Below are 25,048 nucleotides of genomic sequence, written 5' to 3' on the forward strand. Positions count from 1 at the left end.
TCCCCTTGAGGAACAGCATAAAAGTTTATTGTAGGTAAGAACAAAACCCATGAGATATGTACATGTATTTACAAGACGAAATGAATGAGCATAATTATGTACAACAAGAACCGTCCTTCACAAGTCTGTACATCGAGAAGTGATTGTGAAAATGTATTTACAAGCGGGATCCGGCGGCTGTGAGCAAGACGGAGATGGAAAAGAAACAAAACCAAAGGGCGAGGTGAGGGGCACCGTGTAGTCACAGGCCTTGGTGGGGCAGATGGTGGATGCCAGCACTAGCCGGCCCAGACGCTGTCCCTCAGGGCAGTGGTGTGGACCCCCTGACGCCTCGTGTCCCAGGGAGGTGGGTGGTAGATGGGATGTGGTTGTTTTTCCTCCTCTTTGTCCCAGAATTGCTGATCTGTGCCCCAGCACCTTTCTGGGCTATCTGTCCTCCTCCTGGTGCCAGGTGCCTGGCCCCATCCCTTGCCCCACAGTCATGGGGGGGAACAGGCTGGGAGCTGGGAGAGGGCTCCCAGCGTCCAGGGGGGTTACAGCTCACTGAAGCGCATCGCTGGTTCCAGCTTGTGGGACAGGGCAGTGAGGACTTTGTCGAACTTCTCGTAGCGCTCGGCCTGGCTGCTCTCGGCCCCGCGGCTGCCCCAGAGCAGCCGCAGCTGGAACTCAGTGCTGAAGACCTCCAGCAGCTCCGCTCTGCCCTGGAAACCTGCAGGGAGAGAGATTCAGTCCCACAGGGATGAGACAGGGACCCTGCTCCCATGGGATGCTCCGGCCAGTGCTGGGCTGGAGCTGACCCAGCTGCACACTGGGAATGCGGTGGAGGGAAAGGGGATCTGCCATCCCATTGCTTACCCTGCAGCTTCACCTCAGCGTTGGTGTGGTAAAGCCCACCATGGTGGGCCACCATCCGTGCCGCCTCCAGGTGGGCCATGACCACCTCCACGCCATTGTCGGTCGTCTCCCAGGGCTCCAGGCTGTCCGTGAGAGCCTCGTCCCGCTCCAGGAGAGTCACAAGGGGCATGACGTGGGGAAAGGTGGTGTTGGTCAGCGGTGGCCCTTCTGCGGAGAGAAGCACTCTGAGGACCCTGCGCAGCCCTCTGTGCCCGAGTCCCCCTCCCCATCTGTCCCGGCCCTGTGGAGCACTCGTGTGGCCACAAAGCCCTGCAAAGCTGGGCTGCCACCGTGCTCCTGGGAGAGGCTTTAAGGCTCAGCTGTAGTACAGCAGCTGCGGTGGCTTTGCGATTGCTGTGCCTGGGGCCATCGCCTTGTTCAACACCAGCTCCTCCCAGCCAGGCTTTCTGGTTGTGCTGGGAGGGGAACGCTGCTGTCCCTGCTCAGGCTGCATCCACGTTTCCCAGGGCTGCGATGGGGAGCAGGTCTGCAGACCCCAGAGCGCTGGGTGTTGGAGAGACATGGCTTTTCATCTTTCCCAACTGGCCACCCTGTCCCCTCAGCTTGGCATGCACCACCATGCGAGTGTGAGGGTTTGGCTCAGCTGAGTTGTTTTTGTGCCCAGCCACTGGTTTTATTTAGTTATGAAATGCTTCCTTGGGAAGGAAGGGGCAGCCGAGGCCAAACGGGCCCTGCCGGGTGCTGGGGTGGTTCAGCAGCCAGAGAGGAAGCGTCTGGCACTGGCTGGGAGATGGTCAGAGCTCTCAAATGCGTCCCCCTCCAGCAAGGCTGTGCCCAGACAAAGCGGGAAGGAGCAGGCAGGTGAGAGAAGGGGAGTTGCTCCTGTTACCTTTCCCTTCATTCAGGCTCTTCAGGAACGGCTTGAGCTTCTTCTCATAGAGGATTGCACCCTCTGTGTGCCGCTGCCGCAGCACCATCCAGGTCTGCTCCAGCCGGGCGATCTGAAAGTGGATGGGGCAGATGGAGGGTGCTGGGGGCAGCACAGCCCCCGGGGCACTGAGCCCCAGGCTCCCGGTGCTCCCAGGGGGGCATGGCCTGGCCCCGGAGCCATGGCCCCCAGCCTTGCACACAGCGGTGTCTGCTGCTCCCCGAAACAGCTGTCTCCACAAGCGCTCATGGCCAGACACGGCCCATCCCTGGCACCGAGGCTGTGTTCAGGATTTCTCCCCCCTCCCTGTGCCCCAGGACAGCAGCTTCCCCGCGTTGCAGCGGCCTTGAAGATGAGACGCAGGGAGGGGGCAGCCGTTCCACCTCCTTTGTGCAGGCAGGAAGCAAGACTTCCCAGCTGGACTTGATTTAAAATTGAATTTTAATCTCCTTTCATCTTCCAAAGGGAGCAGTGTGGCCCGGAGACACTGCTGCCACAGCCTTGAGACTGATTTGTATTGTACCGGAGGGCAGATTCATTTCCTACCAGGAACACAGCCCAGCACAAAACAAAAAGCCTAACCACCAAAAAACAATGAGATCCCGGCAGGCCTGGGCTGTCTGCTCTGCAGAGGGAACGGCTCTTCCCCTTCTCCGCTTACACCCTGGCAGATGTGGCCCCACACTTCTCCCGAGGCATTTTCCCCCTTCTCCCACCCCAACGGGTGTCGGAGGCTGCAGGACACCAGGAGGGATGTTTTGGGTGGGGGGACTGACCCCAGGTCATGAGGACAAAGGGAGCATCCCCGTACCTGTGTCATTTCCAGGGCGTTCATCACAGCCGCAAAACTGAACATGTTCCCCATGGTGCTCTTCAGCTCGGCGGCCAGCTGGATGGTTTTGTGGAGCAGGGCCGCCCGCTCCTCTGTGCTGCCCGTGCAGCCCAGGATGTCCACGGCGATCATGATGGACATGGTGTGAAACCTGCCGTGGGGCAAGATGCAGAGCGGGGTCAGCGTGGGGGGGCTGGGGATGCGCCTGGGGCTGGCCGGGGGCTCCTCCACCCCAGGAGGTGCAGTGGGAGCCCCTGTGCCAAGCTGGGGACACCCCAGGGGAGCCAGGCTGTGCCGTGCAGGGGAGCCCGGTGGGCTTGCCTCTGCCGTGCGGTGCCGTACCGTTCCAGCAGGTCAAGGCGGAGCTGGTGGCCGTGGGGCAGGGTAAGCAGCTCCATGCCAGAGCTCACCCCCATGAGCCGCTGCATCTCCACTGTCACACCCAATATCCGGGCAACCTGGCAAGAAAGGTGAGAGCTGATTAGACCTTTATTAATTGAGGAGAGGCTGAAGTGGCCTTGGGCAGCCTCTCGCCACAGCCCAGCCTCTGCCTGCCCTGGCTGATACAGCGTGGCAGAGCCCAGCAGGGACGCCCCAATGCTCGGGGGTGTCCCGATGCTCAGGGATACTCCGATTCCCCGCCAACCTGGATCAACTGGAGGGTGGCGGTGCCCGTCCCTCCCGCCCAGCCCTGGCCGTACCAGGCAGTCCACTTTGGTGATGTGTTTGGCCAGCGTCTTCACATCCACCTCTGCCAGCAGCTCTTTGACCTTCTTGAGCACAGCCATCTCCAGGGGTTTGTTCTCCAGGGGGATAAGCAGGGACTGGAAGGCCACGGGGTTGAAAGAGGAGGTCGTCTCCATGGTGGGGGGCACAAAGCCCAGGAAGTCCAGCTCCCCTTTCAGCCTCTGCCCTGCCTCTGCTTCCCCAGAGCCGTTCTCCACAGTCCCTCTCTGTCCTTCCTCCACCTTTAGCCTCTCCACATAGCTCTTTGTTGGCAGCTGCTTGATGTCATGAGCTGGCCGGTCTCTGCTGATGGGCGAGGTGGGGTGCAGCTGGCAGTAATGGCCCGTGTCCGGGTCGCTGTAGCTGTTCACGGAGGGAGAGGGGGAGGCGCGGGCATACCCATGGCAGGGAGTCGAGTGGGTGCTGTGAGCAGGGTCTGGCAGGGGTTTGCTGTTGTTCCCCGGGCACAGCTGGGGCTCGCTGGACCTTCTTATGACTGGAGAGGCCGGGGCAATCCCAGCTGCTTGGCAGGCATGTGGCTTTAGCCGTGTAACTGCAGGGAACAGGAGAGACCTTGTTATTAGAGCCTGGAGATACGCATACACAGAGGGACCACGGATGCAGCAGCTTGGGGACGCGGAGCTCGGGAAAAGCTGCCCGAATGGGTTCAGCCGGTCCCAGGACAGCTGGATGATGATGCAGCTGAGGACTGGCTAGGTCCCATCCTCAGCTCAAGCCCTCTGTCAGGACAGTTTTCTTTGCTGTGCAAAGAGCCAGACAGGGTTTCACTCGTAGGGAGTGACACAGGGGCTGTCAGCCAGCTCCATCCCCCTCCCCGGGTCCCTGCATCACACCCATGCCAAATCCAGCCTGACCCACGTCCCCACTGGGATGGGGGGGCGATGCCTACCTGTACTGTAGGCGGGTGACGCTGGGTTCTCGGAGATAGGGGACATTGGGGAGTGCAGGTCTTGGATCTGGTCCACACTGACGGCACAGTTGCGAATGATGTCTCTGTGGTGGGGCAGGGACACGCTGGGGAGGGGGCAGATGGGGCAGGTTAGTCCCTGCAAACAGGGCCCAGGCAAGGGCAGAGGGGCTGGGATGAGAGTTGGCTGCCCCATCCCTTTCCCTCAGGTCATCACCTCCTTCCACAACTACCCTTAACGAGCTGAACCCATAATGAGCTCAGCTGGAGCACTGAGCAAGCAGTCCCTGCAGGCAGCTGGGGTCAGTACCTATATAAAGCAGAGATAGCCCTACCTCTGGGGAGTTTGGTCATCTGGAGTAGGGGAGAGGGATGCTCTGATGCCAAGGTAGGGCTTGGGCTGGCTCCAGAGTGCTGTGGGGAAGTGGCTCTGGCAAAGAAGTTGGGGGGGGGGGTACTGTTCTAGGGTTGTACTGCAGGGTGGTATCTGATGCTGGGTGTATTACTCTAGTTTCACCTGAGAGCTGTGTTGGGATGGTTAGGTGAGCTGTTGCTCTGACTTGAAGTTTAGGAAAGTACCTGGAAGTCAGACCTGGAGCCCAGCAGGTGCCTGATGCAGGCAGTGAGGTGTCTGGGTTGGAGAGCTGCAGCGTGTGTGCTCAAGGAGCTGCACAGCAAGCAGGGAGGTCTTGTGCTGGTGGGGCAGCAGTTGTGGCCTGATGCAAATACTGTGTGTCAATGGTGCTGCAAAGGATGCTGTGTCTGGGAGGTGCTGAGTGCAGGGAAGCATGGCAGGTAACTCACTGCTCTCCTTGCCACGGGTGAGGGCTGGGCTGCTGTGATGTGTTCAGTCTTGAGCACTGCAGTGGGAGGAGGATGGGAGAGCAGTGGTGATGATAAGGGGTTTGGGGAAAATGTGAGTGGTGAGGAAAGACTGATGGATCTGGGCTCTTCTTCTGGAAACACATATGCTCTCCTGGAAGTCTGAGTGTTTTCCTTTTCTCTGCCATAACACTTGGTTGCCTGTTTTCTACTGGCACGTTCTCGCCCTGCCCTTGGGCTGAGAAGGTTGGGGCACTGAGAAAGCATCTTGGTTCAGTGACAGGCTGTGGGACAGGCTATGTCCTGCTGGGGAGGCAGGACTAGATGGGTCCCCCCTCGGCTGCTGCACGTGAGGATGTATGTGTGACTCTGCCTTCCCTGCCAGGCTCTGGGCAGCCTGGGGCTGCTGAAAGCAAGCCATGTGAAGGAGATCTCCTTCTCCACCTCCAGAGAAGCCCAACTGCTCCAAGGTTAACATAAGCAGATCAGCTGTGCAGAGGCTGAGATCTGGGGGCTGTGCGGACCCCTGTCAGCACAGCTCTGTTGGTGTCCTCCTGCCCATCAGGCTTTCAGCTTTGCTTGGTAACTCCTTGTAAATGCTCCAGTTGAACAGAAAGGGCTCTAAAACTAAAAGGGCCCTTCAAAAACAAATCAATAAATGCCCTCTTCATGGCTGGAACTGGCTCTCCCCTTGCATCTGCCTGGGAAAGCTCAGCTCCCTGGCTCTGACAAGCCCTGACATGCTGGTAATCCTGCACTGAGTGATTGTAAAACACTCTCTGGCTTCTGGCCTGTAATGTAAAGTCATGTCTGCTCGCTGGGTGTCTGTTGCGGTAGCTCAACATGGCTGGCAACTGGCCTGGCAGAAAACCCCAGTTCCAGCTGGGTACCAGTTCCTCCCCCTGTACCTTTGCCGGTCTTTCTCTGCACCTGAGTGGGGAAAGTTTCCATCCCCAAGCCCAAACCCCTTCCCTGCACCCGGGGAACAGGGACCAAGCGTGGCCCTACATCTTTCCCAGGGACTGGTCCTCTGCCCAGCTGAATTGGGATGAGACTGTGTGCTCACCTGGTCGGGCACCCCTCAGCCCTGGTGATCTTGTCTGCTGTCAGGCCATCCGTCATGGTGATGCTCCTCCTCTTGATGTGCCCCCCTTTTTGGGTGGTGGGGCTGTGGGGTCCCCCATGCTTGCCGTTGGCCAGCCCATAGCTGGCTTCCAGGTAGCGCAGGGGAAAGGTGCGGTTGATGGGGCAGTAAATGATGGCTCCGCTCTGCTCAGAGATGGCCTTGCGATTGCCCACGTAGAAGCGGACGAGGGCGGGCACGTTGTCAAAACTCTCCTGCTCGAAGAGGTACTGGACGCGGGTATGGCCCTCGCTTGACTTGACTGTCACCTTGTTGATCTTAAAATGGAGGGGCTCATTGCGCCAGCGGCACGTCAGCACGTAGTCGCCCAGGCTGGTGAGCGAATCGCGGATAAGGAAGTCGCCGTTCCTCTGCACGAGGCTCTCTGACACCTGGCAGGGGACAGGGCAGTGGTTCAGGCATGGTCATGCTGGATGGACTGGGGGAATGGGTGGGTGCTCCACTGCGGCATCGGCTCATTCCCCTTGCCCCTGAGCCGCAGGAGGGTATTTCCTGTGGCAAAACCAGGCAGCTCAGGGCTAATGAAGCCCTTGCCTGGAGGCTTCCTGGATGGTCAGGCTGGTGGTTCTGTGTGGCCTTGGGTCACTTGCCCTGAGCAGCCCAAGCAAAGGGTACCCAGAGCCACCCACCTTCCCCTCCTCACCTCCCGGGGGATGCGGCCGTGGTACCAAGCATGGCTGCGCAGGTCGGTGCTGCTCAGCTTCAGCTCCTCTTCCAGCTCCTTGTGAAGCTTCTCTGGTGACGAGTCAAGGATATATTTCTCCTTGGAGAACTGTATAGGAGAGGAGAGAGCATCAGCTGGTGCAGCAGTGCAGAGCCTGGGGAGGGAAGGGCTGACCTTGGGGTGGGCTGGCTGGGTCCCCGTGTGAGGACTGCACTGGTGATGCCACCCGCCAGGAGCAGAGCTGTCTCTAGGGGACAGGTAACTCAGAGCTGCGTGTGAGGATCACTGCTTGTGGCAAAGGATGTCGGTGGGGTAATGTGCCTGTTGATGGTCAGGTCCTGCCACCACCTCATCTCCTGGTGGCACATCCCCATTGTGCCTGACCACCCCATCCCCAGCATGCTGTCCCTCTGCCCCAGCTCAGAGCTGAGTGTGGCTGGGCAGGAGAAAACCTGCCCCAGCTCTTTCAAACATCTCCAGGGCTGAACTGCTGTGGGAAGCACTCTTCCAGGAGGAAACCTGCATTATTCCTCCTCAAACCATCTGCTGTGGTCCCTCCTCCAAAGGGTTAACTCAGTGTGTTTAGCCTGATGATGGCATGAATAGTAATGACAAATGTAAAGAGAACCTTCTGCATTGAAATTAGCTTTTACTGGTGCACCTGAGCCTGGAGGATGCAATTTGCCCCCTCCCTTCCCCCCAGAGAGATAAGGGATGGCGTCATGTCTCCCATCAGCTGGAGCTGGCCATGCTCTCTGCCCAATGCTTCACCAGTGTTCCCAGAGGGCAGCTGAGGATGCTGAGCTGCCAGCACGGTGGAGCCAGCACTTGTTTAGGGAGGCAAGCGCAGGCTTGGGGTTCCTGCACGTTCCTCACGTGAGGGCAGTTCCCCTGGTCAATGGGGCAGCTTTGAGATGAGCCCTGCCATGGTGCCAGCACTAATGACTTGGCCTCCCCTGCATCCCAGGCACACATGCTGTCCTGTGAGGGAGATGTGTGTGTCACTGCTGTGGACCGGGGAGCTTGGATGGGGCTGCCTGGGTGTCCCACCGCTCCTGTGAGCAAGGGTGGCTCGGTGGCTTGGCCTCCGGTGGCAGTGCCCGCGTGAGGAGGCACAGCAGGCTGGCCCAGCTCCTTGGTGCCATGGCGCTTGTTAGGGCGGGATGCTGTTGGCATCTCAGAGGACAGGCACAGGCTTGAAACCCTGCTGACACCGCTCTGGCACTGCCGGAGGAGCAGGCTGGTACTCGTGGCTGGCCTTGTGTTCCCCAGAGCACTGGGGGCTGCAGCCTCATGCCAAGGCACCGGGGACTTGCCTCAGAGCTGACCCCTTTGCCCAGTGCCTCATCCTCTGTGTCCCATATCGATTCCCTCTGCTTCTCTAGCAGTTGTAAGCAGGGGAAAGTGTAGAGCACTGCACTGCTCTCCTGTCTTGTAACCACCGCTCTTGGGGTGTTCCTGGGACTCCACTGAGTCCCTCAGCAAGAGCCTGACCCCAGCACCCCCCCCTTTCCCCAGGGGAGATGGTCCATCCCCTGTGGTAACTCCATTCATCAGCCACACCAGGCAGTGATTCTGTCCTGGGGACCTTGCTCCAGCCTGGGGAGGTGGAAGAAAGCTGCGAAGAGCCTGTGTGATGGACCATGCTCTCCAGGGCTTGCCCTCACCAGCCTGGACCTGCCCCTGTTCCTCCCTTCCCAACTCCTGTCGAGTCAAAAGGTGCTGGGAAAACAGTACAGACTGAACTCGGACGTGCTCATCCGACCATGTTTACCCTCCCCATGAGAGGGTCCCGCTCGCTGGAGCTGCGGGGACCTGAACCAGGAGACGTGTGGGTTGTCCCCTCCTGACCCGAGGGTCGTGGGGAGCTGAGAGCTTGCTGCAGCTCTGGGGCCCTCGTGGAGACAAAGCCACTCAGTGCCGCTGAACCCTATTAAAAATAAATGGTAGCCGGCGGATGCTGCCGAGGTCCGGTTGCCTCCCGGGGGGGCTGAGGCCGAGCAGATGCCGTTTCCATGACAACCCATCCGCTGCCACCGAGCAGACCTGGTTTGGCTGAGCGGCAGCGGGGGACCCTTGGCTGTGGCACCCTCCCTGCAGCACTGCTCACCCCAAACCTCGGGGCAGGGAGGAGACCCCCCCCCCCCCCCCCCCGGGAGCCTCTCCTGGCTGTGTGGGAGTGGGGGCTCCTGCCAACCCAGCTCAGTGCCTGGGGCGGCAGGAACCGCTCCCCAGAGAGATGCAGCCTGCCCTCTGCCATGCAGGTAACCAGCTGGCTAAAGCTGTCGGAGCTCAGCCGGGAGCGGTTTGGAGCCGGTGCTCCCCCCGCCACCCCCGGAGCAGGGATTAGCTTCTGTTCTACTCAGTGTTGTACATCTGGGTTTTTCCCCCAAATCCTCCCCAGGCAAATGCGCAGGATAACAAACACCAACCCAGCTGAGCAGTGCCCGGCATCTCCAAGCCTGGATTTGGGCAGCAGCCGGCTGGCATCCGTGCCAGAAGCCAGGTGCTAAGCTAGCAGGAGAGAACAGGAGGTTTGGGAAAGGCGAGGGAGGTTTTGCATCTTGCAGACGAGGGGAGGAAGGCCAGTTGTGAGTGGAGGGTGCTGTGAGCCACCTTCTCCAGCCATGTGGAGGGCATTGTCCCTTTGGCTCCTTGGCTGGGCAATGAGATCCCATCTGATTTGTATGGCCACCAAAAAGCCACTGCTTGGAGTGACTGTGTGGCTATGATAGCCAGGGAGACTGATGACAGGGAGCCCTTTTCCTTGGTGTGATGTGACTGGGGACTGGTCCTCATTGCAAGTCTCTCGCACTCTTCCAACATGCGCTATTTGCTGCTGAAATCACCTGGCTGCTTGCCTCTCTGTGCAGGAGCTGAGCTCACTGCAAACCCTTGGTGCAAAGACCCACGTGCCGTGGAGGGATGTGCTTCTTCCAGCCCCTGAACCCTTCAGCAGTGATCGACTTTCCTCTGCTCCGCTTGGTAGTGTGTCTCGGAGGAGGCCGGCTCGCAGGGCTGCCAGCTGGCCGGGTGCCGAGGTGCGGGCGCTGGCAAGGCATGGCAAGGCAGCGCAGGCCAGCCGAGCGCTGTCAGGAGCGTGTAAGCGGATGTCTGAGTGCCGCACTGAAAAGGGCACTGCTTGGCACTCTCGGCTGTGCCAAGAGGACATCAAAAGATGTACAGCCTGACATGCGGTCTTGCATACTAGTGGGTTGGGTGTGGGGGTAAAAGCTTTGACTTCCATTAGCACCTAGCTCAGCTGCGTGGTCCTGGCCTCCTCCATGGAGAGCCCCAAGGCCTCTTCCAGATGAGCAGGAAGAAATGGGGATTAAAGCGGTTCTCCAAACCAGCCGCACCAGACAAACCAGCTCAGGAGCTGCCAGAGACGATGCCAAGCTCTGCTTGAGGAATCCCAACCAGCAGCCAAGCTGGCTTGGCTGGAGAAAGGAGAGCTCCTCCATCACGTTCAGCACCCTGATGGGCTGTCTCGCAGTCCTGGGGCTGGGGAGTCCTCCGGTGCCACTGTGCAATGGGGCAGCCCCCATGAGGAGGCAATTCCCAGGGCTCTCCATCCCTGCCCGCTTCCCCAATTCTCCCTGCTGCTTTCTTGGGGAAAGTAATACCTCTGGTCCCAGCCAAGGGGCAAGGACTGGAACTGACAGCAAAAGGGTGAGAACTGGGGGGGGGGACAGAGGGTGCCAACAGCTGTGGTCCATGTAAAACAGCGGCTGTTGCTCTGCCTGGTGTAAGGAGAGTTTCAAAGGCTGGCATTTGGCTTTCCTTGCAAAGGTAATCTTATGAAACAGGAGTGATTTGCAGGCTGCTTTCCTGCTCTCCCCTCCCAGATCTGGAGGAGTCACAGCTGAGGATGAAGTCAGCTTGAAGAGCAAGGTGTGCTCACCCTGCTCCTCTGCTGATAACATCTGAGTAACCTCAGGGCACCGAGCGCATCTGCTTTCCCTCCTGCTCCCCACCCTGTGCTGGGACCCTTGCTAGGGAAATCCCAGCCGCTTCGGGAGTTTTCCACCCCTGCGCTGGCTGCCAGAGCAGATGTGGGGCCTGGGAAGCAGAACTGGGAGGAAATGGAGTAACAAGCTGTTTGGAGCAGGTGTATGGGGAAAGCCCCAGAATTGCGTGACGGGTCTTCTCTGCTTCCTCTATATGTGGCAACAGGCTACTTCACTGAAGTGGTTCAGAGCAAACATCCTTCCTGAGAGACAGCCAGCATCACAGCAAACTCAAGAACCAGTCCGTGTGTCTGCCTGGTGCAGGACTGCTGTGCTCACCAGTCCAGCTGCCAGGTACCACCCAAGAATGGTTAGTCCACCCTGCATGACCACAATGAGAAAGTCCCACCACAAACAACCCTCAAGTTGTTACAGGCTTGCTCTTGGTCTGCATGGCCTGTTGTGAGCCAGCCTGTGCTAATGATCTTTACGTCCATATGGAAAAGAAATCACTTGTTCCTGTCCTGTCTTGCAATGACTCTGGGAATCTACATGGCCTCTGAGAAGGCATCAGCCCATCTGTCCACTCCATGGGTGACTGAAAGCATCTCTTGGGTACCCCACATCTCCATTAGTCTCCACTGAAGGTAGACCTTGACTCAAGATCTTTGTCCTGGCTCTCAAAGCCCTTCCTAGAACCGGTCCTGGCTACCCACAGGGTCTCCTCTCCCCCTGTCTGTGTTCCTTTGTGGCAGCTCTGGAGCAATTATGTCTGGCTGGCAGGGGTGGGGTGCAGCTGGGGTTGATGGCTAGGAACATCTGGGCACTCTAAGGTGGGACAAGTGCCCCAGGTTGTATGGTGGCGGAGTGCACTGTTACCGCTTGCCCTGGGGGAGCGGGTCTCCAGTGCAGTGATGGGGTGTGTGTATATACACATTTCCATCCATCTATATATTACTTATCTCACTCCAAGACGGCAGCAGCGGCTGCTGCTGCATCCTTTTTCGGAGCTGCTATTGGCCAGAAATGATGTCAGTGCTTCCCAGGCTGGGTGCACTGCCATTGGCGGTGAGCAGGGATGCGGCTGTCAGCTGGAAGCGCTCCAGTCATTCATGGGGACTTCAGTGTGTGTTTGCTGGGCACGCTTGGACACAAATAGATGGTGAAAGATCTGGTGGAGCCAGGTGAGCACTTAAGGCTTCACTTTTAACTCTTTCCGGGGTTGGGATGGAGTGCCCTCCATCCCCTCTCGCATCCCTGTGTGAGAGCCAGACGCCCACCTGTCTTTCCCTTGTTCTGGCAGCAGCTTGCTGAAAGCACCCCATCACCCGCTGTGATGTGCGGCCAAGGGCTGCTGTGCTAGGGCACATCCCCCTGTGTTGCTCAGTGGCCTTTGGACAAACAGGAGAAGCTTTTCTGCTTTTCCCTCTTCGCCCCCACTAGCAATCAAAATCCCTGGCTTTGCACCGAGATCAGCCGCAATCATGACAAGACTTGAAATGCTGCTTCTGGGCTCTGTCTTACCCAGCATAATCTCTAAAGCTCAGCACCTACCTCGCTCAGCAGGAGTATTGAATATGACTGCCAGCTCTCTTGGCTGCCGGCTCCCTTCGAACTTGCAGCATGCTACAGCTCTTGCTTCAGACCATGCTTGGCTCTTGCAATCCTAAACACCTTTGCTCTCTAACTTGGTAAATGAGGGAACCAATTCCTAGCACCCTGCCCCTCCTGTGCGAATGCCAGAGTCCAAAAATAGGACACCTAGACTCGTGCCCAGACAGTGGTGGTGCTGGAAGTGCCACAGGACAGGTGACAGATGGATCCCGGCTTTCTCCCACCAGTCAGACCTGAGCAGTGCAGTGCAGCGCACACACAGAGACCCAGGCCAAGGAGCTGTGTGTTCATCCAGGCTTGGTCTCTCCTTTGCTCAGTGATGCTCCCAGCACATGACATCTTTTGGGGGGATGCTAACTGCTTCCCCTTCATGAGGTCACCTGCAGGTGAGGGCTCCCTTCAGAGACTTGTGCTGCCTGTCAAAGTGCTGGTCGGGGGGGGCGGGGATCTGGCAGCTTTGGCTCTATGGCCCTGGCTGCGGAGGGGGCTGAGCTGTACCCCGCGACCTGGTGCTCGGCTCATCTCATGCTCGCTGCCTCCTTGACAAACACAGGCAGGTACGCTGCCCGTACCCAGCCCTGCCAGCTCCGTGCCGAGCGGGGCAGTGCAGGGGGGCTGCGGGGGGCCCCCCGGTAGGACCCCGGGGAGGCCGCCCCCTCGCACCCGCTCTCCAGCGCCGGAGCTGCCTCACGGCGGGCGCGGGGCCGGGGGTCGGTCCGCATCCCCGGCGCTTCCTTCTCTCCCGCTGTCCCCCGCCCCGGCCACCTTCCCCACGCGTGTGGAACCGCTGCGCGGCGGCACCCGCGGGGTCTTTGCGCCGAGCGCGGGGCAGCCGCGCCGGCCCCGGGTTCCCCCGCCACCCCCGCTCACCTGGACCTGCATGAAGGAGCCGCGGTAGAAGCAGCAGGCGGCCGCCGACAGGGCGCTCCACAGGCTGCACCGCTCCGTCATGGCGCGGCGCGCCCGGCCGGGGCTGCCCCGGCCCGGGCTGCACCGCCGCTGCCGCCGCCGCCGCCGGGCTTCAATTTCAGCCGCTTCCCCGATTACCTCATCCCTTGTCGGCAGCGGGGGGGCGGCACCGGCACGGCAGCTCCGCCCCGGCCCGCCCCGGCCCGCCCCTCGGGGCCGCCCGCACCGCCACCGCGGAACCCGGAGGAACCGGCACCCCCGGCGCTCCTGTGTCACGAAGGGAACCGGCTCCTCTGCGGGGATCAGGCACCCCTGAGGGGAACTGGCACCCCGGCTGTCTGCACCCTGAGGGGACCCGACATCCCTGAGGGGACCCAGCACCCCAGTTGCCTGTGCCCTGGGAGAAACCAGTTCCTCTGAGGGCACCCAGCTCCTCAAGGGGAACCAGCACCCCTGAGGGGAACCAGCAAGTCCGGCTGCCTGTGTCCTGAGAGAAACTGGCTCCTCTGAGGGGACCAGGCACCCCTGAGGGACCCAGCACCCCTTATCTCCCCATCCCAAATCTACCTGCCCTCCCCAGTGACGCACACAGGTCAGGGGCAGCCTTGTCCCCTCTCGCCCACACCGTATTCCTTCACCCCCACCCCGCTGACGCCTTCCTGGGGGAGACACCGGTGCCTGCCTCACGCGGCATGGAGCCAGCTGCCTGCTTCCCGCGTAGGCCGTCTCTGAGTTGCGTTTAATTAAGGCTCTGCTTCAGTTTAATTAAGGCCATGGTTTCACGTATGGGATGTGTGAGGCAGTGCTGATGACTCAGAGCATTGCTCCAGCCCTAACTCTTGAAAAAACCCTCAGAATTCCTGCCTGAACCCACTGCTGACACCCTGCCCTGCGCACGGGGATGGGCAGGGGCTCCCCCAGCACCCGGCAGTGAGCTCTGCACCTGCTTGCTGCACCCAGCTGGTTTCCCTCCAGGTCTGTCCCGCACCAGCATGGCCTGGATTTGGCCATGCTTTGGTAACGGGGGGCTTGACACTCCCATCCGCAAAGCGTCTCCTGGCCCAAAGACTGCCATGCCTCCCGGTGCGCCCCTGCCCAGGTGGATGCCATGAGCTCGGAGAGGTATTCCTGCTGCTGCTGACAACAGAACCCTGCAGCCTCCCTGCTAATTAATTCAAACGAGCCCCTCGCATCCCCAGGCAGGGAGGCAGCAGAGAGGGCTGATGAGATACAGGTCCCCCGAGCCCCGCTCCTCCGCGCAGAACAAAGAGAGCTCGGAGGCGCTTGCTAGGCCCGTGGTCTGCCCTGGGTTTTGCAGGGGAGAATGGAGCTGGGAGTGCAGCGCGGGTTTGTAGCAGGACAGGGCTGAGGCGTGGGAGGAAGGAGGGCAGCATGCAGCCTGTGGGTGGGGAACACAAGGCAGTAGGTGCCCGTGGGTCCCATGGGTGCCTGCAGCCCTGCTGGGATGGGCGGGGAGCCCTTTCCTCTTGCATGGGGCTGAGGGACAGACCAGATGGCAGCGCACAGGGAGACGCCGCTCTGAAAGGATCTGACGGTGAATCATCCTCCTGCCAAGGCTTCTCCTCCGCGATGACTCTGTGGTTTCCCTCCAAGGCTCTCGCTGAGGCAGTGAGCAGAAGCCTCGTTGGGTGCTGCGGGGCAATGCCCCCCAGCTGTGCCTGTGCTGCCCCTCCGTAGGGGGAAGCTGAAAACCTCCAACCAAGCTCTCGTGGGGATGCAAGACAGCTTTATCGGCTGCTGCTCTCCCAAAGGTTAATGCTGTTCTGCAACTCCTTCACCTGCATGACAACCAAACTAGGTTGGCTGGGATGTAAGCAAACAGAGCCCGGCAGCTTGGAAACACCAACCCTTAGGCTATTATTAAAGCATGTTAATTACCAAGTGCTTATTGATCCTGGCTTTCTGACCCTCCCTAGCTCCTGGTTGTACCTCTAATCACGGCAGGCTTGGTGATGGGAGAGTTGGCCCTGGCCAGTTCGTTGCTGAAGCTCAAGGGCTGATGTTTGGTGGTTCTTTGGTGCGCATCTGGACACAGACCTGCCCATGAGCCTTTGCTCACGAGGGCTTTGCAGGGCATCCTCTCCCCCTCCTGACTCTGTCCTTCACCACCTCTTTTCTTCATGTCTTTCCTCCGCTCTCCCCTGCAGTGGTGTTTTCTTCTGCTCAACTCCCTCCCAGCCACAAAGCAATGACCGATTCCTGTGGCGGGTCCCAGCCCTGTCCTCTCTTGCTCCCAAGGGATCCCAGGCACAACAGCCAGCAGCCACCTTCCCACCCTGATCCTCGCAGGCCCTGGGGCCGAATGCTGCTGGGTGCTGAGCACCTCTGGTCACATGGGGATGTGGGCTCCCGGCCAGGCATGGTGGCTGCAATCAGCCCGAGTGCCCCCATCATCCTGGTCGCTCACACTCCAGATAATTACTCATTTGACTAAAATAGCTGCTGTCACTGCAGCCGTCATTTGCTTCCGTGACCAAAGGAAAGTGGCGTATAAATCACAGCCCACGGGCTGTGTCTGGACACCATGGGGATGAGTGAGAAATAAAGGCCAGCTAGCTCAGGTCTGGGATCTGCCGGGAGAGTAGGGAGTTCTCCTGGCTCACCAAAAAGAACTCAATCCCAAAGGCAAAGCCATATCCATTGCTCCACACCTAGGTTGTTTCAGTCTATTAACTAACGAGCCATAAAATGTGCCTTGTCTCTGGGTGTACCCACTGCTGGAGCAAGGGAAAACACTCCGAAACCATCCAGCTCGGCCCCTCAGCCTGGGACTTGCCTGCATGAGCAGGAGCTTTCCTTCACATCCCAAGGCTCCCTACACCAGGGCTCTACCCACAAAGCCCAGTCAGAGCCTCATCGCTCCAGCACGTTTCCCACCTCCAGCCCCGCGAGCTCCTGCTCTGCCAGCCCCAGGGCTCTGTACCAATTACACCACCCAAGCCGGACTTGAGTGACCTCAAATCACTTCTCAACAACCACATCTGCCCAGCGGCATTACATCCCCATCGGGCAACCGGACTCAGGAGGCTCCAGCCCCTCTCAAACTCCCCAAAGGCCATCGCATGGCAGTGACCACCCGGGCAGATTTTCAGTGCTCCATCCCCAAACCACACAGCATCCCTGCCACTGTTCCTCTGTGCCTGCCCAGCTCCCATCGTGCTAGCAGCCTCCTGCAAAAGGGCCCGCTCTCCTCCAGAGCCAGGCGCCTTGCTAATGAATTTCTGGCCAGACATGAAGAGTCCTCAGGAATGTTAATAGTTTGCTGGAGGATAAGCAAGAGATTTGGAGAGATTTACACCAACTTTCATGTGACAGCCACGAAAGTGGCTCAAACCTTTCCGTTTCTTTACGTGGGGGCAGAGGGAGGAGGCTGCCCCTGCGTCTGCAGCATTCGCGAGTGACGAGGAGCATGAAACATAAGCAGCTCCTGTGGGAGCAGCATCGGGGGGACCACGTAGGGTTTCTGTCTCCTCTGCCTCCCCCAGCCTCGCCATTTTTGGCAGGGAATTTTTTCCAGGGCCAAAGAGAGAGCCCAGAGGAGGTGGTGGGATGGGGGTTGCAGAGCTGAGCACCCCACTGGTGTAGGACCAGGCCAACCCTGGGGCCACCATCCCCCCTCTACTGCTGGCACACGGCCGGGGCAGGCTGCGATCGTGCTTGGCATCTTACCTTCACGTATTCACTGCCGGATTCCAGGCCATCGTGGTGGCTAGAAAGAAGGGCAAAAATAAAAATATGTAAGTAAGGAGCAGTAAGTTGTGACAGTCAGGTCAAAGGTGGTGGTGGCACAGCTGGGGCAAGTGGGGGTCTGTGCCCCTTGCCTTGTCACGGGGTTGAGAGCACGGCTGTGGTTTTGGGAGAGGCTCCCAGGGTCCCAGCGCTGTTCCTGCCCGTTCTGTGCCCACTCTTGGTGCAGGGCTTAGCCTCCCTAATGCGATCAGGGAAGAATGAGGCCTTTTTAGAGGATCTCTCCCCAAATCGGCTTGGGACCGTGTGAGCTGAGCCAGGGGGACACAGTGGCCAGGCTGGGGTCCCTGCGGGTCATGGTGCCTGGGGGTGCATACCGAGGTGGGGGGCCCTGTGCTCTGTTCCCTGGCAGAGCTGCGTTCCGAGCAGGCAGCTGTTGGGACATGCCACCCGGACAAGCGTTTCTGACTGTTTCTCGACCTCGTGCAACCCTGCAGAAATCAAACTCCCACTGAATCCGGGGTGAACTGCGATGCCCTGGCTGAGACTGCAAGATCTTCCCTCCCAGCATACAGGCAATAGAAACTCCTGTTCTCCTCGGTGATGTTCACTCTCAGCCCTACTGACAACCAACCCAATAACCCTGAGACGCAGCTGATCCAGCAGCTTTTTTGCCATCATTTCATGGGGGACGCAGATGGCTCATGCTCTTTCCTGAGCATGTAGCAATGCTGCTACTGCTTTTTGTGCTCTTGAAGGTCAAGGTAAGTGTCTGTATGGATGAGTCGAAGGGGAGCAACAGAGTTCAAAGGGAGACAGGCTGTAACAGCCTGAGCTGGGATGTGCTACCCTGAGGTCTTGCCTTTCAGAATAATATACACAAATCCAGACTTCTTTAACCAGAACCCAGTACCTGTCACCTCCCCAGCGCCAAGTTTCAGCATGGACATCCCACTGCTTGCCGAGGTCGCCTGCCTGAGCATGGGGCAGCAGTAAGGGCCCTGGGATGGCAGGCAGCCAGGGCAGCTGCAACTAAGAAATAACCAAATCTGAGGGTGTCACAGACCCGGGACGTCCCTTCCTTGCCAGGAGCCTGCCTCACTCCACCTAGCGCCTACAGCCACGGCTGGACCCCCACCTCATACTGGGAGCTGCTGGGGGTCCTGCACACAAATCCCTACCGGGAGCCACACCAGTGGCATCCCTGGGGAGCCAAATTCCTCCTCTGTGGGCTCCCTCCAGGTTGGGGATGGTGCCTGGTGGCTCAGAAATCAGTCGCCCAAAAGGAAGCAGGGATGGCAGAGGCAACCGCTGCCAGACATCGTCCCACTGGACATGCCCTGTGGCATTACAGCGGGTCCTGCCGAGGTCGGCATGAGCCCCTCGAGGCACCCATCCCTGCAGCGGGCAACCCCCCCCCCACTCCTCTTCTCCAAGTCCACTCTGCTGAAACTGCATTCCCCGCTGTCCAGTTTGGAAGGGGAAAAGGGGCTGGAAATCAAGCCTAAACTTTTTTGGGGTGAAAAAAATAGAGGAGCATTTGGGAGGGGGGATAGACACAGACTCCCCGGGGCAGCTGTGGGCTGCCTGCCCTCCCCAGCGCTGCCTCTCCAGCCTGTTTGCCTTTCACACGGCCGCAGAGAGCTGCCTGGTGCTGCGAGAGCCGTGAGAAAAACCGGCAGGAGGACGGGGGGCCTCTGGGCAGGAAATCGGGAGCATGGGAGCAGCTGGGAGACACTGCGAGGGCCTGGGCAGGGGAGGCCCCCGTGCAGGGGATGGGCAGCAGCTGGGGCTGGGGGGGGTGCCGGGGGCCGCAGCCCCCCTGGTTCTGTGCATTCCTGGAGGAAACGGCATTTTTGGGGGCAGCCGAACGCCTGGGAAAAATTCCAAGGCTGCCTTTGGAACACGGCCGTGGCTGAGCTGCTGGGACTCAGCGCTACTGCGGTGGCACTGGGGAGGGAGGTTTCGGCAGAGCGGCTGCTGCTTTTGGGCTTGGGAAGGTATCACAGTGATTTGCAAATGTGCCAAGCTCTCAGCTGGCTGCTGGGGATGATCCGGGGTGATCGTGTGGGTCCAGCCCCTGTCTGCAGCCCAGCTCATCTTCAGACACTGGTACAGGCTGCGCCCCAGGGGAACCATGTTTGAGCACCTCGTGCCTCAGTTTCCCCCTCTGCAGAGCTGCCTCCTTCGAGGTTTTGGCTGGCAATGCTGTCAGAGGGGTCTGTCAGCAGCTGCGGGCAGCGCCCTGCCAGTGCCCTGCGGGAAGCGGTGTTTCCCGTGCCTCACACACGGCCTCATGCGGAGGGAAGTCGAGTCACGTCCGCTCTGTGACCTGCTTGTGGGTCATCTCCCGTTAGTCACCGTGTCCCTGCCGGAGTCACGGCCACCACCTTGCTCCGAGCACCACCACGGGCTGAGTGCTGCTCCCTGTCCCATGTCAGCGCAATTCTGCCCCAGAGGGCCTGATCCTGCAAGGAGCATCCCTGAGAAGTCCCTCCTGTGTGTGGGCATCCTCAGCCCGTCCTGCCTTGGGTCTGTCCTCACCAGGGATGCTTCAGGGAGGGAGGCAAGCAAAAACGTGCCCCAGGGCCATGCTCATTCCCCTCTGTGCTTCTTTTGCTCCCTCTGCATGGGCGTGCCCCATGCTGGGCAGCCAGCCCTGGCTCCTGCCATGGCCTGACGGGAACGGACTGTCCCCGTCCCCAGGGATGTTCCTGCACAGGAGGAAGGGCTGTGGCGCAGCACTATCCCGGTCCCGCTTCCGCCTGCCCCACAGCAGGGCCCAGCCATGGGGATGGCTCCGGCAGACGGCTGTTCCCTGAACCAGGGACCAAGGCAGGGGCTCTGAGCAGGGCTTGGAGGGGCAGAAATGCCCCAATGCAAAGTTCTGCTCCAGTCACCCTCGTGCCCCAGTTTCCCTGGCAAATAGCCTGGTTACACCGATCATCAGAGCAGCCCCAGATGATGCAAAAGAACATTTGGCCCTCGATTTTTAGGGACCTGAGTCCCCACTTCCCAGAACCAAGACACACAGGTGACCTACACACATCCCCCTGCCGCTTGGCTCCCGGCCATGCTGGCCTGGAACCTAAGCAGTTTCTGGGGGACAGAGAGTTTGGGCGAGTCCCACACACCCTCCGTGGGGACCCTTCACCACTGCCAGGGGTCTCTGCTTGCCAGAGGACGTGGCAGTGCCACCGGCCCCCAAGACCTCAGCCCCTCAAGTCCCCTCAGCTGCAGCCCCCGAGCCACTCTCCCCTGGTGCCAGGTCGCGGCTGACTGTGGCTTCAGCAGCTGCAGCCGATGCGCTCGCTCTTTCCACGAGCAAATGCCGTCACGGGCCAGGGGCCTCAGCGGCTGAGCAGTGGCTCCAGCATCGTCCGTGTTGAGCCTTTGTGCCCGCCCCAAGCAAAGCCCCTTCCCAGCCTCTCCTTCCCCATCCCCTCCGCCATGCCGGGGTATGAGGGGTGGCCAGGGGGCCGGGACCCCTTACCTGCGCTGTCCCAGGGTGGGAAATCTCCTGCCCACCGCTGTCATTGGTCCCGTGCGATTTGGTGAGCGCCTCTGCCGCGGGACAGGGAGAAGCTCTCCCAGGCGTTCTCCCGCCTTGCTCTGCTCTGAGTGCTGGGACTTTGGGGCGCGTAAGGCGGTGGCGGACCCTCCTCCTTCCCGTCCCAGCCCTCCTCCGGCCCTCCCTTCACGGCCGGCAGGAATGTGTGGCCGGCATGGATTCCTCCTCCTCACCCTGTTCCCGGGGCCACACAGACCTCCCAAACACTCAGCGCTGGGGCCAGGAGCCACCCGCCCCAAGGTGGTGCAGGGGGAACAGGGGGGTCGGGGGCCGCCTGGGTGTGGAGAGAGGAGAGTCGGGCCAGCAAAGGGGTGGTATAGTGGGAACTCATTTTGGGGAGGAATTTAGGGTTGGTGCTTCCGCCTGTGCCCCCAGTCCCATGCACGCTGCTGGGCTGGGGATGCGTTTGGACCCTCATGCCCAGACGCCCAGGTGATGGGCAGAGGGGGTTAAAAATCTCTCTTGTTGATTCTGATGTCAAAACCCTCCAAAAAATCCAACCCTCACCTGAGAGGGCTGAGCCCCCAAATTCCCCCGGAGGGTGGGTTTTGTGCCTGGAGCGGGGAGTTTGTGCCCGGGGGGGGGTGTGTGTGTGTGTGTGTTTACTGGCTGGTAATGGAAATGGGGTGGGGGTGGCTGGTTTTGGGCATTGCCCCGTGCCTTGAGCAAGGCAGAGCTGCTTAAAGAGGGGGAGAAGGATGGAGGGGGTGGAAAAGAGGAGAGTGAGAAGCGGAGGGGGCTGGGACGGTGCAGGTCTCAGGTCTCTGCAGCACGTCCTGGCACTGGAACAGAGCTGCCAGCAAGACAAAGGGACGCCGGGGCTGAGCAGGGCTGCGAGATGTTTCCACCCTGTCCGGAAACGGGAGGGAGCAGATATCCCACAGGAAACCTCGCTCCCATGGAGCCACTGACCTGGCCGCAGTGTGGAGTGCTCTGGCTGTACCATCCTGCCAGCCAGGTGCATCCCGCCAGCACCACGGGTGAGAGGGGAGCACCGCAGGGACCCTGCTGTGTCCCAGCCCCCTCCCCTTGCCCTGGAGGGGCAGAAGGGAGGTGCCGGCGGAGGGCTGAGCAAACCCAATGTGGCCGTACCTGTCTGGGGAGCTCTTGCTGGGATGCTCTTGCCCCTTTTCTAGCAGATCCCCGTTGGTGGTCTCCGCTCCCACTGCTACATCGGGGCTTGGGGTTTGGCTGGAGCTCGGGGCTGGGCTGGAGCTTGGTGCCTCCGTCGAAGGAGAGGAGACGGTCCCCATTGGCTCCTGATCTGTCCTGGCTGTTGCTGCCCCCAGGGTGTCCTGGGGAGCCTCTTCCTCCTCCTGCTCTGCTTCCCCAGCAGCTGAGGATGAGTCTGTGCATGGGTCGGGGGTGCTGGAGTTCTCAGGAGACTTGGGGTTGGGGAATGGGGCTGTCCGGAGGGTTTTGTTGCTGGGGGTCCCTTTCTCCTGGCTACTCTTGGCTTTGCCCAGGCTCTTCCCTGCCTTGCCCAGGTTCAGCCTGGGCATGGTGCCCATGTGGCTGTACATGTCCGACGACCGCGCGTAGGGGCTGGGGCTCTTGGGCATAGTGTTGAGATCATCCTGGGTGCTGTCGAAGGGATCCTCCAGGAAGCCATGGGGAGGATGGAGACCCGGCCCCAGGCTCTCGGGAGAGCTGTGGACCATGGATGCACGCCGGAGGGTGAAGGAGCGGGGGATGCTGCTCAGACTCCCAAAGCCTTTGAACTTGAAAAACTCTGGTAAGGAGAGAGGAGAGATGAGTGTGGGGTTACTGCCAGCACGGTGTGATGGTGGGGGTCCCGGGGCCCCTGGTCCTGTGTTGGGGTGGGCACAGGGCACTGTGCCACGGTGCAGTCTGGTGTTAGCCCCGTTGCATCCCGCATCTCCAGTCCCAGCCTGGCATGACATCCCTGTGACCTGGGGTATGTGATGCTGCTCAGGGTGTCTCTGCCAGGACCCCAGGAGGTCTGTCCTGGTCCCTCAGGGAGCAAACATCCCCTGTGCCCTGGCAAATCTAGCAGCTGCGTTTCCCCACTGCAGTTTGTAGGGGCGGAAGATGAAACACCCAGCTCTGGTGAGCAGGCAATGACAGAAATTATTTCAAATCTCTTCCTCCCACCATCCGCCTCCCTGCTTCTCCCAAGGGACTCCAGGCAGGGCTGGTGGCTGTGCCCATCCCCATAGCCTTGGGGCAGCCCCATGGGCCGTACCCCCTGCCCTCTCCAGGATGAAAGCATGGGACACACAGCATCTCTCCAGGGGATGGGGGGGCCTGGCCATGTGCCCATGCGTGCACATCCATCACCAGCACGGCGGAGCAGGAACTGAACATTGGTGTAGGGCTCGGTGGCACTCGCGTGGCAGCACCGGCTGCGGGCAGGACATGACTTCCCCACTTCCTCAGCCAAGCGCTCAGCCCCTCGTAGCATCCCTGCAGCTCCCAGCTGCCACCTGCAAACACTGAGTGCAAAGCGTTCGCCAGAGAAGTATTTATAACCCCAGCAGGCGGCTTTGCATTTCACACCTCGGTCCCAGCTCAGCTCTGCACACTGCTGCAGTGCAACCCCAGGCCGGTGCTGGTGCCGGCATGAGGACAGTGGCACGTGGGGTGAAGCAGGCTGTGGCCGCAGCTCTGCAGGGCAGCGTTTCCCTGCCGGAGCTCTGGTGCTCTAGGTGCCTCCAAGGGTTTTGCAATGTTTATGCTACTGCAGGGCTCTGCAAAGCCTCTTCCCCTCTGGGCACAGCGAGTTTGCGAAGGCAGGAAGTGGCACGCTGCGGTGGTGCTGTGGAGGAACTGGGTAGCCAGGGGCTGCTCGGCCGTTGGACCCCCAGCTCCTGCCACCATCCGTGGGTTCTACAGGACATCCGCGCAGCTGGATGGGGCAAAGGGCTCTGCAAGGGGCTGCAGCTGCCCAAAAAGCCTTCTGCATGGCAGAAACCTCGTGGCCTGGATGCAGTTAAAGGCAAAACTGCTTTGGGTAAAACATCCCGTTGGAGTCCAAGCATCCTCTGTTGCTGGCTGCTCCCGGGGCTGCTACGGGGTGGGAAAGGCAACGCTGAGGACTTTCCCCATCTCTCTGCTCCCTGCCGCAAAGGAAAATCCCAGCTGGGACAGGGCCGTGGGCTTTGCCAGTGGAAGGGCCCCGGGGGAGTGGAGGGACGGGCCCCCCCTTCGGCGCCAGCATCGCGGCAGGAATGCAGAGAGCAACGGCCAGCTCCTGCGCTGGGAAGCGGGGTGAAGGCCGCTGCAGCCGCCTCCTGGGGCTCTGGGGAAACCCGAGGTCTGTGAGAAAGAGCAGAGCTCGGTCCTGGTGGGTATTGAGCGCTTCCTCCGAGAGCAGCCGGTGGGAATCCACTCCCAGGCTTTCATCCCGGTTCCTCCATGTCACCCCTGTCCCTGTGCTGTGGGAGCACCCTGGGGTGGGGGGCCTGGCCACCCCCCGCCCCGGCACCGGCTTGTACCCCCAGCTGTGCACCCTGAAGCATGTGATTTGGGGAGTGAAGACTCCCAAGCCCCCCCGTGCATCCTCCTGGGTGCATCCTAGCATCCAGTGCAGGGCTGGGCTGCAGCAGACTGGTCCCAGTCCCAGCTCCCAGCTCCTGAGCCAACAGCACCCGGGCTCACCCCGAGCTGTGGGGATGGAAACCCCCAAAGCCCCTCACCCCTAACGAGACCAGAGCCCATCTCGGCTCCAAGTTTCCCTAAGCAGTAGTGACCCAGGGAGCGTGTGAGCACACGCTCACACTCACACACTCATGTTCACATTCACGCTCCCTCTCATGCATCCCCCCTCCCAGCCAGGCTGTCCAGGTGAGCACCCCCTCACCCACCCGCCCCGTCCCACAGACACTTACTGAACTTCTTGAAGCCCCCTCGTTTCTGGCCCTCGGCCATGGCTGCGCTAGTTGGAGGCCACGGGAACCGTTTATAACTGTGAAGCCCGCTCCTCCCTTCCTGCCTGCACGCCCGCCCTGCAGTCTCTCATCGCTTGCTCGTGTTTCCTCCCCGGTGCTGTCATCTGCTCCCAGCCCTGCTCCTGCCCCTGCCCGCCCACCCGCTATCCCCACAAGTCCTCGTGGTCCCCATGTCTGCTCGCACCCGCCTGGCTGCTCAGGGGGCACTTCTGGGGCTCTGTTTTGGGGATGCCTGGCGGATATGGACACCCAAAAACCCCTGGATGCCAGTCCTGGAGGAGGGTGCCATCCCTGGGACGAGGGTGCCAGCTCTATGGAGGAGGGTGTCAGCCCTGCAGACAAGGGTCTGCCATGCACATCTGGGACTCATCCCCTGCCCTCATCAGCCCCCGCAGAGTGACAGCCGGATGGCATCACTGCCAGCAGGAGCCCCCTGCCACCAGCTGTTCTCTCTTGCTGAGGGACCTCGGGGTGCCCTGTAGGGGT

At 60.4% G+C, this 25,048-nt stretch overlaps 1 protein-coding gene across 3 annotated transcripts; it reads right to left on the minus strand.

Moving 5' to 3' along the window:
- On the minus strand, positions 1–24,582 carry SH2D3C (SH2 domain containing 3C). 3 transcript variants are annotated; one of them, XM_075772233.1, is made up of 12 exons: positions 24,503–24,582; positions 21,744–22,383; positions 17,063–17,102; positions 6,879–7,007; positions 6,158–6,606; positions 4,252–4,376; positions 3,317–3,894; positions 2,958–3,073; positions 2,595–2,766; positions 1,745–1,856; positions 856–1,062; positions 1–709 (listed from the first exon to the last, which is right to left on the minus strand). In XM_075772233.1, exons 1-12 carry the CDS (start codon positions 24,540–24,542, stop codon positions 534–536), a joined length of 2,784 nt encoding a protein of 927 aa, XP_075628348.1. In that variant the 5' UTR covers positions 24,543–24,582; the 3' UTR covers positions 1–533. The 3 variants fall into 3 exon arrangements, with proteins under 3 accessions (XP_075628348.1, XP_075628349.1, XP_075628350.1); XM_075772234.1 differs by lacking the exons at positions 21,744–22,383; positions 24,503–24,582 and adding an exon at positions 20,574–20,746; XM_075772235.1 differs by lacking the exons at positions 17,063–17,102; positions 21,744–22,383; positions 24,503–24,582 and adding an exon at positions 13,334–13,521.
- Positions 24,583–25,048: the final 466 nt, after the last annotated feature.

This window comes from Balearica regulorum, chromosome 20 (genome assembly GCF_011004875.1).
Source record: "Balearica regulorum gibbericeps isolate bBalReg1 chromosome 20, bBalReg1.pri, whole genome shotgun sequence".
NCBI lineage: Eukaryota > Metazoa > Chordata > Aves > Gruiformes > Gruidae > Balearica > Balearica regulorum.